General features: G+C 34.7%; 1 protein-coding gene across 3 annotated transcripts in view; it reads left to right on the top strand.

Annotated features, from left to right (window-relative positions):
• RCBTB1 (RCC1 and BTB domain containing protein 1) overlaps positions 1 to 18,086 on the top strand; it is a 54,802-nt gene that overhangs the window by 18,474 nt on the left and 18,242 nt on the right. For all 3 annotated transcript variants that reach the window (XM_031961948.1, XM_023499646.2, XM_003764570.4), the window contains exons 4-9: positions 5,386 to 5,552; positions 9,743 to 9,901; positions 12,288 to 12,395; positions 12,817 to 12,959; positions 14,779 to 14,969; positions 15,877 to 16,003. In XM_031961948.1, coding sequence (XP_031817808.1) covers positions 5,386 to 5,552; positions 9,743 to 9,901; positions 12,288 to 12,395; positions 12,817 to 12,959; positions 14,779 to 14,969; positions 15,877 to 16,003 — 895 coding nt within the window. The remainder of the gene's footprint in view (positions 1 to 5,385; positions 5,553 to 9,742; positions 9,902 to 12,287; positions 12,396 to 12,816; positions 12,960 to 14,778; positions 14,970 to 15,876; positions 16,004 to 18,086) is intronic.

Genomic DNA, 18,086 nt, shown 5'->3' with positions numbered 1-18,086 from the left:
CCTACTCAGCATAATGGAGCATTGACTTGAACCCAGGTTTTTCTGACTTTAAGGCCAGCTCTTTAAATATCATGGTATGCTGCTTCTCTGCTTACAGTAGTATGGACCTAATTTAAAGTTTTCCTGACTTTGGTCTCTTTATTCTGTATCATTTTATTATATGAGTCTTTCCAGGTTTCTCTAAATGTCTCTTTGATTATTTTTTATTTTGTTGTCTAGGTATTTCAATTGAGTCTGACTTTTTATGACCTCATTTGGAGTTTTTTTTTGACAAAGATTTTAGAGTGGTTTGCCATTTCCTTCCCCAGGTCATTGTACAAATGAGGAAACTGAGGCAAACAGAATTAAGTGATTTTCCCAGAGTCATACATTTAGTAAGTGTCAAAGAATACCTTGGAACTCAGGAAGATAAGTCTTCCTGGCGCTAAACAATTTCTTCTGGGATAATAATATTGTATTGCATCTATATATCTCAATTCATCCATTTCCCATTTGTTGGGTATTTTATTTACTTTGTTTCCAGTTTTTTGCTGCATCAAAAAGTCCTGCTATAAATATTTTTATGTAAGTAGAACTAATTTTTTTCAGCTATAGCAACTCTATTAATGGTATTGCTAAATCCAAGGATATGTAGTTCAGTGACTTTAGGGAATATAATTCTTGACTTTTACAGATGGGTTGGATGAGTTCACATCAGGTCTTAATAAATATTTATTTTTTGATTGGTTTTCTCTAGAGCTACTCCTCCCCCAACATATTCTCATTCTTTATTGCATCTATTCTAAAATTTTCTTTTTTCCCCATATTACCTGTGCCACCTCTCTACCCCAAACCGCCCAGCCACACATGCACACATCTGTAAATGATCTGGTTGACTTCTTTCATAATATTGAGGCTATCTTATTTGAACTTCCTCAGCTCCTCTTCTCGGTTCTTCAGAATGTGTTAGAATTATCTCCTCTTTCCTCTTTTCTTTCAATTCTAGAAAAAAAAAAAAAGGCAGTCCTTTTCTTCACTAGGCAATCCCTTGATCTCATTATCTCCTATCTTCTCCATGACCTTTCTCCAACAGATATTTTCCCTTTCATGAATCTTTCCTATCTGCCTATGGGAGATACTTGGATTTCCACAATCCTAAAACAAAACAAAACTGTTCCTTTATTTTTCTTACCTCAACCAGTTACTTTCCAGTAGCACTTTGTTAAAGGTATGACCTTTGTTAAAGGACCCAAAAGGACTGTGTCACAAAAAGATTAAATCTCTACTCTAACTCAAAACTGAACAAAAATCCCATCTATAACATGTCTGACAAGTGGTCATTTTCATCATGACTTTATTTCAGCCTGTATATTCACAGTAAAGAAGCAACCCATGTTATATTCATTAATGGCATCCAATAAATAGATTTCCTCTTCATTAAACATGGTCAGATCTAGTAAATCTATTTGTGTTTCAGAGAAGTACTATTACAAAAAAGCAAATGTGTGGACCAATGTTTTTGTTGTCTGTTGATACTGCTTTCCTTTGCTATAAGAAGAATCCTATTGCTAGTGGATGGTTTATTGTGAAATGACTATTAGTTGGGTTGTTAAGGTTTTGTTTTGTTTTTTGTTTTTGTTTTTGTTTATTTGTGTTTTTTTTTAAGACACCAATAAAATATTTTTTTAAAGACTGAGAAAGCCATTGTGTAAGGAGAGTGATGGTTTTGCTGAAATTAATTCAGAAGACCAGTTATTATTGATTATCTATTAGTAAGCCAAAACAATGCTTAAAAGCTTTCAGGAAATATACCAAGAAGGTTGAGACATTGTTTCTGTCCCAGAAAGTTTGTAATAATTTAGTTTGGAAGTCAAGTGTTAGCAAATTAAGTGGTTAGGTAATATGATAATTCATATTTTACTATAAATTTCTTTCATGGGAGAACAGAAGCTGATAAGCTAATCTTCATGGGAGGAGATGGTACTTAAATATCCATCTGGTTCTCTCTTCAGTTGAGGGAATCTGCTGGATCATTAAAAAAGTACTCCTGAAAAAGTAAAGTAGATTAGAGACCTACAACATGTGCCAATGACCTGTACAGTTTAAATATTTACGTGAATTTTATTTAAAAAGAAGTCTTCTTCTAGAATATTGGGGGAAAAAAAACCACTAAATATTGGTATATATTGCTATATATCTTATAAATAGAAATTCTTGAGCAACAATTATGCTGAATTCTTTAGCCAATACACTAAAGATACAATAAGTCCATACCCTAATATCAGACTCAAGGATGAATTTGATAGACAATGTGAAAAGGCTGTTTGTTTTAAATGGAGCAGATCTATTCTTTGTATTGTCTATTTTCCTCAGCTTTATTATTTTTTAAACATGGGCAATAAGCACTTTTTAATCACTATGTGCATAACCACATGAGCATGTACATGGAAGTGAAGTCTAAAGCATCAGAACAAGATTGTTTTAAAAATCAAGTCATCAAGCATTTATGAATTTCTTACTATCTGTTAGGCACTAGCAAATGCTGGGGATACAAAAAATGTACATCCTTAAGGAGCTTACAGTCTGTTGTGGGAAGACAACATGCAGACAACTATATGCAAACAAGATCTATACAGGACAAATTGTAGATAATCTCAGGAAAGGAACTAACATTACAAAAGTAAAGATATATCAAATACAGGAAGGTATCTGAAATTTGATCATTAAAAAAAAACAAACAAACCTAAATCTTAAGTTTTTAAGAGTATTTGCCACAAAATGTTCTTGTAGTCCTGTGATAAGAGACCTGAATATAATTAGTCAGCACCCCTGGACTGGGACAAGGAAGGAGAAACTGGGCCATAGATTAGAGGCTTTAGAACTTCTAGGAAATAGGTCTATATGGGGGAGGAAAGGCCATTCTCATCCAGAGCTGCTGAAAGGTCTCCATAGGGTGTAATTTACTCCTTTGTTAATCCCTCAGAGAGTTGGCTAGGATTGTCAATTTAGTGGGGCCTCAAGGTTTAAGTACTCTCTCTGACCTAAAAGAATACTCTGAATCTGATTAAGTTTAAGCCCCAAGTTAGCTTGGGAAATCCTGGAAGTAGGCCAGAGAGGAGTATGCTGTGATTTGTGAGTTTGGTAGTTGATGTCGTAGTTTTGTGAAAATGTGGGCTGGATTCCTTGGCAATGCAAATGATAACTATTTAATAAAGTATAATCCATTGTCTGAAAGGGGCTCTGGCCCTCAAAGCACAGAGATGACTTCTGACAGGGGGCACAGCCTTTTTAAGAGCTCATAGCAAGGAAAATGAGTATTTTGTTCCTTCTTTAGAAGGTTTTTCCTCTGCAACCCAAAAGATAATAATTATTTCCCAAAGATCTTGGTATTTAGTATGTGTCTTTTTACTTCTCAAGATTACCATAGAACTTGTATTCTAGAATCCCAAAGTTAGAAGGTACTTAAGAAATCATCTAATACAATTTCTCCCCAGATTCTGAAACCCACCTACAACATCCCATTCCTGACTAGTCATTCTTTAGCTTCTTCTTGGCAGTTCTAGTTACAGAAACTATCTTTAAGATAGTCTGTGTTCCAGTTTTGAATTATTGTGATTATTGATAACTTTTTCTTTTTTTGATCTAAAATTTGACCCCCTGAGAACTTTCAACTGTTAATGCTGATTCTGCTTTTAGGGACTAGCTGTAAATATAAGTTGATATGAAGTTGATAGTCTTTGATATATTTGTCACTGTAGACAGAGAGTAAGGAAGACCTGAGGTTAAAATTCTACCTCTGACATATTAGCAGTGTAACCCTGGGTGAGTCACTTAACTTCAGAACTACAACTAAATTGCAGGAAAAGTGCCAGTCTGTATGGGTAAAGGGAGTTTCCTTGTCTAAGTGTTCCATATAGCTATGAAATCACAGGTCCATTCCCCATCCCTATTTCTGTCTCTACCCTTATTGTGTTTCTACTGAGCCAAATATCCTATCTCTTCCAAGCCAGTCTACTTATGGTAGTTTCCAGTCCCCTCACTGTCCTGGTCTCTTTCAGCATGAGCTTCAGCTAGTCAGTGTCCTATATTATATAATATACAGTTCTCAGAACTAGGCAAAATACTCCTATCTGAAGGCTACTATCTCTCTTGTTTAGGGCACTGAACTTCTCTTCATTCAGTCTAAGCTCATACAAAGAAAGGAGAAGTGTATAGAGATTAGCCTTGGAGACAGAGAAACATGGGTTTAATTTTTCCCTTTCATACATAATAGTTGTATGCTTTTGGGCAAGTCACCTGACCTCTCAATGCCCCAGAGAAGTATGTGCTGATTTTGTATGGGCAGATGTTTTCACATTAGAAGTCTCCCATACTAATACAAATCATAGGCTTAATCCAAAAAAAAAAAAAAAATAGCATTTTTTGGTTGTTGTTTTATATGGGTGGGTGTTTTTTTTTTCTAGATATATTTCTTCATCTTGTACTTAAACAACTGATTTTTTTTTTTTTGGATGTGAGAGCAGGACTTCACATTTGTTGCTAACACATTAAATATACAACTGGGCCCTACATCCATCAGAGAGACTTTCTTTCATTTCAATTGATAATGAATCAATTTCATGGTACAACTGGCCAATCATTTCTGAAAATCCACTAATTGATACTATCTTTTAGTCTATATTTTTCCCAATATCCATGTGGACAGGATAAAAATACTTTATAAAAATTCTTGTTGACATATATATATATATATGTGTGTGTGTGTGTGTGTTAGTATTTTACTGATCCACACTTTTTTTTTTTTTTAAGATTATTAGTTAGAAAGTTATTCTGGCATAATTCTTTTTATTGAACTAATCCTGTCTCTTAGAAAACATTTGTTCATTATAAACTGGAGAAAGTGATTGTAATCAGGTTTCATAGATTTAGAGCTATAGGGAACCTTGGAAATCATGGAAGTTTAGTCCCATTCTTTTTCCCCCTTTTCATTTTGTGTATCAGAAAATTGGCCAGAGAGATTGACTTGCTTAAATTCACTAGGTAATAGAGCAAAACTGAGACTTTTACCTTTGGTTCTAAATCCAATGCACATTTTTCTATGTTTATTTGTATTTTAAGAAAAGTGTTAAATTTTGGCAAATTAAATTTTTTGTACCTATAATATTTCATATCAATATACCCTTCAGAAACGGAAGACATCAAGATTTATGAAAATAACCTTTTAGTTAAGGTTTTTTCTCTCACTGCAGTGTGACTTAGTGGACAATAGGGTGGATAAATAAAAGCGATGTAAAAGATGAAAGAGAAATGTAAAAAAGTAAGTGTTGGTTGGGAGGAAAAAAAGATCCTTTCTTTTTTTCTTTACTTTCTTTTGAAAATTTTTATGTGTGTGAATATTTTATATAGATGGAGTGGTTTATGCGTGGGGTCACAATGGATATAGCCAACTTGGGAATGGAACAACAAACCAAGGCATTGCTCCAATTCAAGTTTGTACTAATCTTTTGATTAAGCAAGTAATTGAAGTTGCTTGTGGCTCACATCATTCTATGGCTCTTGCAGCTGATGGAGAGGTAAGTGCCCTGTGATGTTATAGATGTTGTTAATATTTTTGTTGTCATTATCACCAACAACATTTAAATAGTAATAAAGACAATCTACATTGGCATCCACAAACATTTAGTTCCTTCTCGCATAAACAGTGTGATTATATTTTTTTTATTTTTAGTACAATATATATTATACTATCAGTAATACTATATAAGTAGTGGCACAATTAGACTTATTCAGTGCCTTGCTTTTGGCTAAGACAAGAAATTGTGCGGCTATTACAGTATGACTTGAAATAATTTGCCAACTGTTTTTCAATTTTTTTTTTTTTTTTTAACAAGGTCTCATTTTACTACTAAATAAAGCTCTATTTACTTGTCTTTTGTTGAGGTCTTGATATTTGTGGCAACTGTTATGTCTAGCCTCTAAGATCACATGAGAAAAATAATAATGCATACTAATTTTAAAATAGCTTATTTTCTTATAGAGAACTCTATTCTTACAAAATGCTTTTCTATACTTTTAAAAAAATCTTAATTATGATGTTGTGTCAATCAGTCAATAAAATAAATTAAGCTTTTACTCTAGGCTAGATACTCTGCTAAGCTTTGTGGAGACAAAAAAGAAAAAACAGGATCTGCTCTCAAGTATCTTACATTATAATGGGAGAGATGGTATATAAATAATTGTGCCATGTTGCCTATTTTAAAATTTTGAATTTGTTCCAAGGCAACCAATATATTTGAGACCAATGTGCAGCTTTTATGTGCTTTTGTCAAACTGTATTGCTTCATAATATCCAATAAGCTGCAACTCTCCTGATGCCCACTTTAAAGCAAACTTTAAATCTTTTTGAAGGTAAAGTGTCATATTTATTACATGTTTTGGTGCTGTAGGAACCGTGGGTGGAGGAAGATTAGTCTGAATCCACACATTCCTTTATGTTGATTTCTGCCCCAGCCCCATAACTATTGTCTTTGCCATTTTGACCCCTGTAGGAATTGGGATGCAGAATTAGCAACAGCACAAGACTGTGAACCCCAGTGTTATTTATTTTAATATTTCAGCATTTCTTGATCATTTGAAACGTGTTAAACGTTGCACTTGTTAAGTTCCTACATTTTTTTTGTGTCGCTGATTAAGTGTGATGAGTGTTGAATTCCTAGGTCCATTTTTCTCACAAGCTTTCTGCTTTTTATTGTGTACAGCTTTGCATAGGCAGGGAATACACTTGTCACATTTTAGCAAAACAGACTGACTATGCAAGATAGGCACAGAGTAAATGAGAGGTAATCTTAGAGGGGAAAGTACTGCAATATTATTGTTGTATTTTAGATGAAGGCTGAAGTTCATTAAGGTTAATTAATTTGCTTGAGATCACAAAACTGCATATGATAGTTGCAGAGCTTGGTTTTTTGAAGCAAATTCCCAGTCCCTGATTGTTTTAGGAATCTCTTTTTCAGGGTTTAGACAATCAAGACATTAGTAAGAAAGATTAGTGTATGTGGACTGTATTGGGAATAAATTTAGTAGAAATATCTAATATTAGCTTTATATGGCAGACTAGAAAATAAACGCACCTGGTAGTCATGCCGAGAGAGACTTATCTCATCTTTGATAGAGAAATAAAGCTATTACCATATTTCAAAACTCGATTGACTTTGGATGTCACTGATGATGTTCCCTCCAGTGATATAGATTGAAACCCATCCATGCTGACTAGGTCTGCAGGGCAGTGTTTATATGCCCTTCCGTATATTCTCCCCCATCGGGAGATCTCCCCAATAGGCTGGGGGTGTCTTCTAGATCTGTGGCCCTTGCATGTGTTTCAGGAGCATGCAGCTCTGCTAATTATTAAAGCAGTTAGATTATAGGCTTGATCACAGAAGCTGTGTAGTCTAGCTTCTGATTTTACAGCTAAGGAAACCGAGATCCATAAAGATTGTGACTTAGCCAAAGTTGAGCTGCTTGGGTTTATTTTCTTCAAGCCTATAAAACTAATAGGCTGGTTGGATAGGCTCTTGACTGTAACATATGGCTTACTCTTTGTCCTGAGCTGGTTAAAACCTTAAGTCAAAGGAGCATGGACAGAACATAGAAAAGGAGAGAGTGTTTACTAAATAGCCTCTGAGACCCAGAATTATTATTCTGCTTTCTTCTGACAGAGTGTACAGGGAATGGCTTTTAACTTCATATTAGTGCTAGCGATAGCGATCCTTTCTCTTTGGTTCCTTGGCCAACACTGCCTATACCCCATTTCCCTAACACTGGTTATGTTCATCCTTGTCAGTGTTAAAGGGTGTGTGGATGTGTGTGTACATTTGTATTTATGTGTGTGTGTGAGCGAGAGAGATTTTATATATATGCATGTATATATGTTTGCACTTTCAACATGAAAAAAGTACCTCACAGGAAATGTTTATCCCAATAACCAGGTATGAAAACTGCTTGTTTTTTTTTGTTTTTTTTTAAAGGTCTTCTACATTCTGCATGGATAACATTGGATTTTGTTTTATTCAGCAGTAATATATACAATTCAAATTGCAATGCAAAAAATTACTGCAGCAATGATCTAATGAGATACAATCACAGCACTAGATAGTGATCTAGACTTCAGCAACCCCAGCCATCTGAGAAACAGCTAGTACCCAGAAGCAAGTCTGTGTAAAGAAGGAAGATAGTTGTCCTCAAGCATGGACATGAAAGTCCACAAAATTAGATTAAGATTACTAAATATCAGATGCCTGGTTTTTCCCAAGCAAATATTGTTATTTGGAGGTCATAGGAAACAGCAGATGATACTACTTGCTATGGTCACATCAGTAGCAGTGAGATGTGACAGCTATCTGGCAGCAAGGAATGCCACAAAATGAACTAAAACTTGAAAAACAATCACGATATTGAAGAGAAACAGCTAATTCACTGGAAGTCATGATGTGAGTTTTTGTAGTATGTAAATGTAGATCAGATGTAATAACAAATGAAACACTGAAGGTGTAGAAATATCCAAGAAAAGACGATATGGAAAGACATGTTGAGTGTATCTGGTTTCTGAAAATCCCCACACTGACATGATAAGGAAGTCAGTCAAAGCATGTGTTCTTGTTCTGTCCTAGGCACTGGAAATATAGACAAAAATAGTTCCTGTTCTCAAGGAATTTACTGTTTATAGGGAAAGACAAGACAGATACTTTAAAATATATACAATTATTTTTTCCTCATTAAGATGGTATTGTGCTTTAGTTTCCTAGCCTATTACTAATACTTTCAGATCTCTTTCTTTTTTTAAAAAAGGTTTTAATGCTACTTTTGGTTTGTTACATTACCATAGTTATCTCAAACATCTCTCCTCCCAGAGTGCCATCCCATATAATGATATATATATTTTACCAGATCTCTTTTAACCCTCTTTCAAAAGTATAAATTTTTTAAAAAGCCAGTGCTTTCTTTAATGCTGGTATTATGATTACAGGAAAAAATTTTGAGCAAATTTGATTGAGGTTTCTGCCAGAGTCAAATTCTATGAGATAATTCCCCAGGCAAATGATAGCCTGTGTCTCCTCTTCAGTCTCCACCTCCAGAAAATGTGTTAGCCTTGACCCAACTCGGAGTATGTGGGCCTGGATCAAGGAGCCCTGAACATTAGGATGAAATACAATAGGAGCACTGTGTTCATCTGGAATTTGAATCCCTAAGATAGAGGCCAAGGAGAGTACTCTGATCCAACTTTGAGAGTTATTCTTAATACAGAACAATCATAGAATTTTATAACCTTAGAAGCACTAGTAACTAAGATGGGTCTAGAATAGTCCTGAGGTTTTTTAGGATAAAGTTAGGTAGCAGAATTTAACCTCCAGATCATCTGCTCTGATTTCAGGAAGAGGGCACACTTGACCAAGGGAGGGTTTGACATAGAACCTGAACTGACCATTAATTTGGAGCCCTCACCTCTAGGGAAGTTTGAGTGAGATGAGCGCACTGTGGCTTGAGTTTCACTAAGAACTCATTTCATCAAGCATATTTTAAAGAGTACTTCATATATGAAATTGCCATTCTTTCCAGGCTTCTGTTTTTTGAAAAGTTATTAACTTCCATTCATTGTAAAGTTTGAAAAATTTCCTTGCATTGGAATGTTCTAATTAGAATGTTTTCTTAGAGCTCAGACTCTTACCACAGTGTCCTCTAATTTCCCCCTTGTTTCCTTTTGGGACAGGTTTATGCTTGGGGTTATAATAACTGCGGTCAAGTGGGGTCTGGATCTACAGCAAATCAACCAACGCCTCGGAAGGTCACAAATTGTTTACACATAAAGAGGGTTGTCAGCATAGCTTGTGGTCAGACTTCTTCTATGGCTGTATTGGACAACGGTGAGGTGAGATCTTCTACCTTACATATTTTTAAATTCTCTCTTGGGAATAGAAGGTGACAAAACCTTTTTTCATATAATTAAGCTTACTGTATGGACGGCAAAGCACTGGCTTAATTTTATGAAATAACTACTCTGAGATATAAGCACTGCTGAGCAGTGGCTTAGACCTGGGGGGGGGGGGGGGGTTGTTCTCTCTCTAGTGTGTGTAACTTGTAAATTCCAAGTTTAATTTGAGAGAAATTAACTTGATTTAATATAGAAATTCATTCCAGTGGGTTTAAATTGTTTTTCTTTGGGTTAAGATCCAGATGGATAATGTCTGAAACTTAAGGGTATTTGAATGTATATCTAGACTTAAGTGAATTGGAATATAAATCTTTTCAACAGAAGCTTGCCTGTACAACCTTTTCTTACTGAATTCAAAGACTTTTCAATAAACAAAGAATACCTTTCCAGAGTGCTACTTGATTGTATTTAATATGTAGTAGAAGACAATTGCAAAAACACTTTTGTGTCACCATTATTATTGATTTATTTTTATAAAATCTCACAAAATGTTAGGATATATATATATATATGTGTGTGTGTGTGTGTGTGTGTGTAATTTTTAATGGAGCAGTTACTTTTTGTCTTTAATAGTTACTTATCAGTTTATTGCCTCTTGTTGTAGAATCACAGAATTTTGGGTGAATCTAGTTTATCTCATATCCAAAAGATATTCTCACTATACCAAACTGAAATGTTTGGTATCCAATGTCCTCCCTTCTTCCTATTTCCCAAGAAAGCCCAATCCACTTTGGGATAGCTTTGATTATTAAAAAATAACCTCTCAGAAAATTTTACCCATTGCCCCTGGTTATAACTCTGGGATGAAATAGACTATATCTCATGTCTTTCTATGACAGCTTTTCAAATACTTGAATATAAATATCAGGTCTTTGACTCTCCACCCCACCTTTTCCACTTCTTTATCTGAGTTTTTTCTTCTTCAGGTTACAAACATAGATTTCTAGTTTATGAAGATCTTTCTTAAAAGTGGTGCTCAGAACTAAACACAGTCCTGCAGATGTTGACCCACCATAGTGGGTCTCTTAGTTCTTGAAGCTTTGCCTATGATGATGGAGCCTATTATTCTGTCTGGTGGAACAGTTTCTAGATAGTATTTAATTGACTTGTAAAAGCTTGTTACTCATGTATCAGTAAGTAAAAATATTTCATTGTGTTCATGACTTCAGTGTGGAAAGAAGTAGGCCAGCAAGCAGATAGAAAGCAGGCCTCAGGATCGGGTATACCCAATTTCAAAGCCTGCCTTTGACATCTATTGGTTTTGTGATCATGAACAAGTCATCCTCAGTGCTCTCAAGGAACTCGCTAAAACAAAGTTTCAGGGGAGCTGTCAGTTTGCATTGGTGTGTATGATGGAAGTAATTTTGTCACTGAGAAGTCCCTCGTACCAATGTTTTCACAAGACTATCCAGGAAATAAAAATGCTGTTATCTTTTGTGAAAAAATAAATTTAATTTTGATAGCTTCATGATTTGGAATAAGAAAAATGACTAAGAATGTAGAATTGCCTTTTTTTGAATTGGTTTATAATTTCAACTATTTGGTCTAAAAAAAATTCCTTTAGTCTGGAAATCACTTTATCGCTAGAAAAAGCTGAAATCATTACAATAAAATGAAAACTCAGTGCTTTTTCTTTTTTTAACTATAAAAATACTGAGCTCTATTGCTGTTTTATTTTATGTGTTCTTTGAATAAGTTTCATATTTCTTATGCTGTAACCATAAACAAAAAATTGTTTAATAATAGAAGAACATGGATAAAATGAGGTTTGAAAATAAATGGAGACAGTGATTCTGTGTACTGGAATAGACTTGTTTGTGACAGTAGAGGCTGTAGAAATCATCTTAAGCAGAAAAGTTAGATTAGGATCTGGAGAAATGTAGATAGGGAGAAGAAGGTGGAAGGAGTAAACATTGCTTAGCACTTAGTAGGTGCCAGATACTATACTTATCTCATTTGATTTTTACAACCACCCTGGGAGGTGCCACTATTATTTCCAGTTTACAGTTGAAGAAACTGAAGCAGTGTTTAAGTGATATGACCAAAGCCAGACAGCTAATAAGTGACTTGTGTGAAATTTGAACTCCCGTCTTCCTATTTTCAGGCCCAGTCCTTTCTCCCCTGTGCCATCAGCTGCCTCCAGGAAAGCCTGAACCCTTTTGTCAAGAAATGAATCAGTTGAACAATTTATTGGTGTAGAATGGAGTGAAATATATTTTGAATGTTTGGAAGGGAAACCACTTTTGATTTGGAGGTAGACAAATGATTTTTGATTCATTTTATTTGAGTAGCAACTTAAACTTGTCTTTCTCTTTTCCACAAGGTATATGGCTGGGGTTACAATGGCAATGGGCAGCTAGGCCTTGGAAATAATGGCAATCAGCTGACCCCTTGCAGAGTGGCAGCTTTACACAGTGTGTGTGTTCTTCAGGTAAGTATATCTAAAATCTCTGCTGGGTAACTGACACAAGATATGTTTTAAATAGAAATATTTTTAGAAGAGTAATTCAATCACATTTTTCCAAAAGCTCACTGATTCTTTGCCTTCTAAATTTAGTACATTATCTTCCCAAGGTTCAAACAGTGATGACAGTATAGCAGTTGTGGCTGTGATTGAAAAACCATTAAAGAGCTCAGTAGTACTAAAGCTATTTTTTTTTCCTCTCTAGTGCTTATTGTCTAATGTCATCCATTAGTTTTAAGCAGCAGTGGATGGTTGTTCAGTTCCCATGGTGGATGGATGTTTTGCAATAATAAACTTGCTAAAAATTTTAAGTAGATAATTTCCTCCCCCTTTCCCCTCTTCCCTTTCCATTTTCCTGTGTATAGTAACCCTTTAAATTTACTTGCAGATTGTCTGCGGCTATGCACACACACTAGCACTAACAGATGAGGGCTTGCTGTATGCCTGGGGAGCTAACACTTATGGGCAGCTAGGAACTGGCAATAAAAGTAACCTGCTAAGCCCAGCACAGATCATGGTGGAAAAAGAAAGGTAATGTTGTAATAACCAATATGTTTTTAGACTGTGTGTGCATTGTGAGCTTGTGTGCTAGAGGTATGTGTATTTTCTTTTTTGATCTGTTTGTATCATTTTTGGGACTCATGACTAATGTATTTGTTGGGATGCTCCTTGACTTTGAGCAAAAGAAGATCTTTGTCAGCCAGAATGATCTTGGATCTGAGTGTCTATAAAACTTTTTTGAAGTTATCAGCATATGTCACTGGATTTTATAAAATTTTTGTGTTTTAGAAACATAAATTAGAAACATATATCCTTAATAAAAAGAAAATAGATTTCGATTAAAATGTTTTCCAGCAATGATTCCTATTGAAAAATCTGACATTTGAAAGAATTTAACAAACTTCAGAGACAAAAATTCATTGGACAGTAGATAGGGCAACTAAGGAAATGTTTTGAAAAAAGAGATATAGAAGTTTTCAACCACTTAGAAAATTTTACAGACTCTCTAGTCAAAGCAATGTAACCTATACATTTCTATATTTAGATATAATCAGAGAAATTTAATTTAGCTTTGTAGTATTATCTTATACCTGTAAAATGGAAGAAGGTTACAAATGGTAGAAATTAGGACTAGCCCATTTATTGGGGAATTAAATATGTTATTAAGTCTTCATTCCCTGTGACCCTAATGATCTTACTATTCAAACTGTATGATAAGGATGCAGTTAACAGGGAAAAGAGATGATTCATCTCTTATAAAAATACTAATGACATTATTTGTGGTAACAACAATTGAGAATGGCTAAACAAATTGCAATATAAGAATATTAATCCTTATGTTAATATTATTTCACAAAGAACTATAAAGAATACAAATTGAAAGAATACAACATGGAAAAAATATGTGAATTGATGTAAGCAGCACTGGCTATACATATAAAACTATAATCTTAATTAGCATCAAAACTCTGAAAAGTAGGCTTAAGTGGGACATTTTTGTTACTGTTTTATTAAAGTCAGTATACACATTTCTCTTTTTCAATATGTTTACTCCTTTCAAAAGAAGGAAAGTAGGGACCTAGCCTATCTGGTAATTCAAAATGAAATACAGACTTTTCTTTCAGTCAAATAGGGTACTATCTTAATGTGTGCTTTCAGCAATGAATTTCATGTACTTCTTTAAATTAATGTGTAGTTCTTGTTTAACATGGATTATTGTCTTTCTTTGCTATATCATTGTGTTTTTAAGATTTCTTGAGGTTTTGGAGGCTTTTTTTGCTATGATTTTGCTTAGAATGAACATTTTAAAACTAATAACTTTGGATTTTATCTTTGCTGGATATTGATGTTGGATTTTTAGAGCATGTGGGCATGTTTCTTATTTAAGAACTGGAAGTTCACTAAGCAGACAGCCATTCTGGGCCAATACTTATCAATCAAATGAACTGTTTGACCTCTGATGGAGAATTTGGTTTATATTGAATATGTAGCTTTTTTTTTTTTTTTTTTTAATATTATATAGGTCCCAGGATAATGTCTCCTCAGTCATGGTTGCTGTCTTCCAAATGCTTCATTTGGAAGGAACTTCTGCACCTTCCTTTTAGCTAATTTTTCTAAAAATACATCAAACACACTTATTCACTTAATCCTAACATAATGTTGGGAGGAAGATGAGAGAAATATTTCTTTTCTTAGCCTGTGCACTGGTTCATTTGATGCTTGAAATTGTATCTGCCCGTGGCCTATTTTGTGACCCAGGTATTCCAGGCATGAACTCGAGTGAGCCTGTGTGGTGTTTCAGGCTGCCATGGAAAATGAGTTGTACATTTCTCTCTTGTTACTTCCTTAGGGTGGTCGAGATCGCAGCCTGCCATTCGGCACACACCTCAGCAGCCAAGACCCAGGGGGGCCACGTGTACATGTGGGGCCAATGTCGGGGCCAGTCAGTGATTCTTCCTCACCTCACCCACTTCTCCTGCACGGATGATGTGTTCGCCTGCTTCGCCACCCCTGCTGTGACTTGGCGCCTTCTGTCTGTAGGTGAGAGAGACATATGAATAAACTTGTGGGGAAATAGTGCTGCTTACTTTGAAAAGGTTTCTCTTATGGAGCATCTGTATTCTCATGTGTCTTTTTTTTTTTTTTTTTTTTTTTTTTTTTTTTTTTTTAAGTGAAATGTGGGTTCAGTTCTCTTTGTTGTTTTTTGGTATTCTACAAAACAGCTTTGTATATCAGGCTCTATTTACATCATGTGGAATAATTTTTTGTTTCCCATTTTTAAAGGTCTTTTTGTATTACACTTTACTTTTTGGTCAGGAAGAAATGTGAACATAAACCAGGTTAGCAGTAGGGATGTGACAAAGACTGTGGAGATAGAATCACTAGGATTTGAAAATGAACTACAAGGCTATTAAATTAAATTAAATAAAAAAAAAAAAAAGAAAAAGAAAAGAAAATGAACTACATTTAGGAAACGAGAGAGAGTCAAAGGTAACTCTGAAATCTTAAGTCTGAGTACTTTTTTTATGCCACTGATGAGAATTCACATTTGTGTTTTAGCAGTGTGGACATTTGGTCTTGAATTGAAGGTTCTAACCACATCTAGCAAAGATCAGACCAATGAGGGAAGAAGAATAATGCTTCTTGACATTTGAGCCAAGTCTCAAATAGAACTGGTCTAAGACTGCATTTGTTTTGAGGGTTTTATGCCCTTGTTTAATTCTGTAATAATTGCCCATTGCTTTCAAATATAGGACTAGAATTTGGACTCAGTAGATGCTTATCTAAAATATTTGAAAGAATTTGTCCATTGTCTTACTAATCTTAGAGAACCAAATGGAGCTTTCCACTGAGATCTGTTCTGTTCCTGTACAGTGATCAGTAACGTATTTTTGAGATTATACATTTTATATAATTATACATTATATGGTTGGCTTATTCTCTGCAGAGCATGAAGACTTTCTGACAGTTGCAGAATCATTGAAGAAAGAGTTTGATAGTCCAGATACTGCAGATCTGAAGTTCCGAGTGGATGGAAAATACATTTATGTCCATAAAGCCGTTTTAAAAATCCGGTATGGTCATATATAAGCTCTAGCAAGCGAATAACTACATTGCAGAATTGTTTAAATTTTTTGCTATTTCAGGATTTGGGGCTTCTTTTAGTTTCCAATTAATTTTTTGTCTGTCTCCCATTTTATTGCATGTAATTTTTATTGCATCATGATCTGAAAAAAATGCATTTACTATTTCTGCCTTTCTGCATTTGTTTTGAGGGTTTTATACCCTGATACATGATCAATTTTTTGTATAGGTTCCATGAACTGCCAAGAAAAAAATATACTTCTTTCTGTCTTCATTCAATTTTCTCCAAAGATCTGTCATAACTAACTTTTCTAAAATTCTATTTAACTCCTTAACTTTTTTCTTATTTATTTCGTGGTTCAATTTATCTACTTCTGAGAGCAAGGTTGAGAATCCCCACTAGAATTGTTTTGCTGTCTATTTCTTCTTGCATCTCTCTTAATTTCTCCTCTAAGAATCTAGCTGCTATACCACTTGGTGCATATATTTTAGTATTGATATTGCTTCATTATCTATGGTATTCTTTAGCAGGATATAATTTCCTTTATCTCTTTTAATTAGATCTATCTTTGCTTTTGCTTGATCTGAGATCAGAATCACTACCCTTGCTTTTTTTTTTTTTTTTAACTTCATCTAAAGCATGATAGATTCTGCTCTAGTCTTTTACCTTTAATTTTTAGTGTATTATTTTCTTCAGTTACTTTTTTAGCTGCTTTTTTATTTTGTCAATTGAATTTTTAAATGAGTTGTTTTGTTCATTGCATTTTTTTTCACATTTCACATATTGTGTTTTTCGGTGAATTGGTTTCTTTTTCATATCTATTTTGTAAGGAGTTAATGGTTTTTTCCATTTCTTCAAATATATTTTGTAGGTAGTTATATGCTTTTCCCATTTCATCATACTTATTTTTAAAAGAGTTTTCTTCAGGTAATTTCTGTTTTTCCTTTTTCATACTCTCTTGCAAAGATATCATTTCCTTTCCCCATTTTTCTTCTAACTCTCTTTTAAGATCCTTTTTGAAATCTTCTAAGAAATCCTTGTGAAATGGGGACCAACTCACATCTTCCTTTGAGGCTTCATCTGACATTGATTTGCTTTTAGGAACCCCTCTGGATTTGAGGTCTATTCTCTCTCTCCATAAAAGCTGTTTATGGTCAGAATACTTTTTGCTTTTTTGCTTTTTTTTTTTTTTTTTTTTTTTTTTAAAGATTGAGTTCTGCTCTTGAGGCAAAGGGGCAACAGCCACTTTAGTTTGCCCTGGGGCTGGTGTTCTGACTTTTGGTATTGGGCATTCATGACCAGGTCCCAAGTTCCCCCAGAGTTCATTGGCTTACAGTTTGCCTTTTGTATTTGCTTTTGGATGTCTTGCAATAAATCTGTTAAACCACCTGCTTGCAGCCAGGACAGAGTGGGCCTAAGAGGTTCGCTCATAGAAGATTCCCTGGCAGACACACCACAGTGCCTTGGCTCCTCACCTCAACTCCTTGCCCTAGATTCCCTGTGCTGTAGTCTGGGCTCCACAGACTATCCCCCTGTCCGATTGAAACAGATTTGTTCTGAAGTTCTTACAAAGGATCTTCTTCTGACAATGTGTTGTACTCAAATATTTGTGGGTTCTGTGACTCCAAAACCAGTTAAAAGGCTTATTCTGCTGTTGGTTTGAGGAAAGGTCAAAGGAGGTCAGATCGAGACATGTCTACTCTCTGCCGTCTTGGCTCTGCCTCCTGTGTGGGGCTTCTTTTGAGAGTATTGATATCCAATTTAGATAAGCACGCTATTGTACAGGTCAACCCTTAAAATTTCTCTTGTCTTTTGTTTTGACATCATAGCAACTTCTGGAAACCTTCCCTCTTGACCACTCCTAAATTAAGTTCTTCCCTTGTATCAAAGTAAAACAATTAAGCAAAATTTTTTAAAAATTAAGCAAAAAAAATCCCTAAAACCAAGCTATATGGTGACCACATTTGGCAGTATACACAACACACTTTTCTAATTACATTCCCATCCCTCTGTTAATGGGAGATGGTGTGAGTTTTACCCATTTTTGTTCATTGTAAATAAAATTTTATTTT

This window comes from Sarcophilus harrisii, chromosome 3 (genome assembly GCF_902635505.1).
Source record: "Sarcophilus harrisii chromosome 3, mSarHar1.11, whole genome shotgun sequence".
In the NCBI taxonomy this organism is placed as follows: Eukaryota; Metazoa; Chordata; class Mammalia; order Dasyuromorphia; family Dasyuridae; genus Sarcophilus; species Sarcophilus harrisii.
Note: the sequence above shows the minus strand (reverse complement) of the source record. Positions and strands in the feature narration are given on the sequence as shown.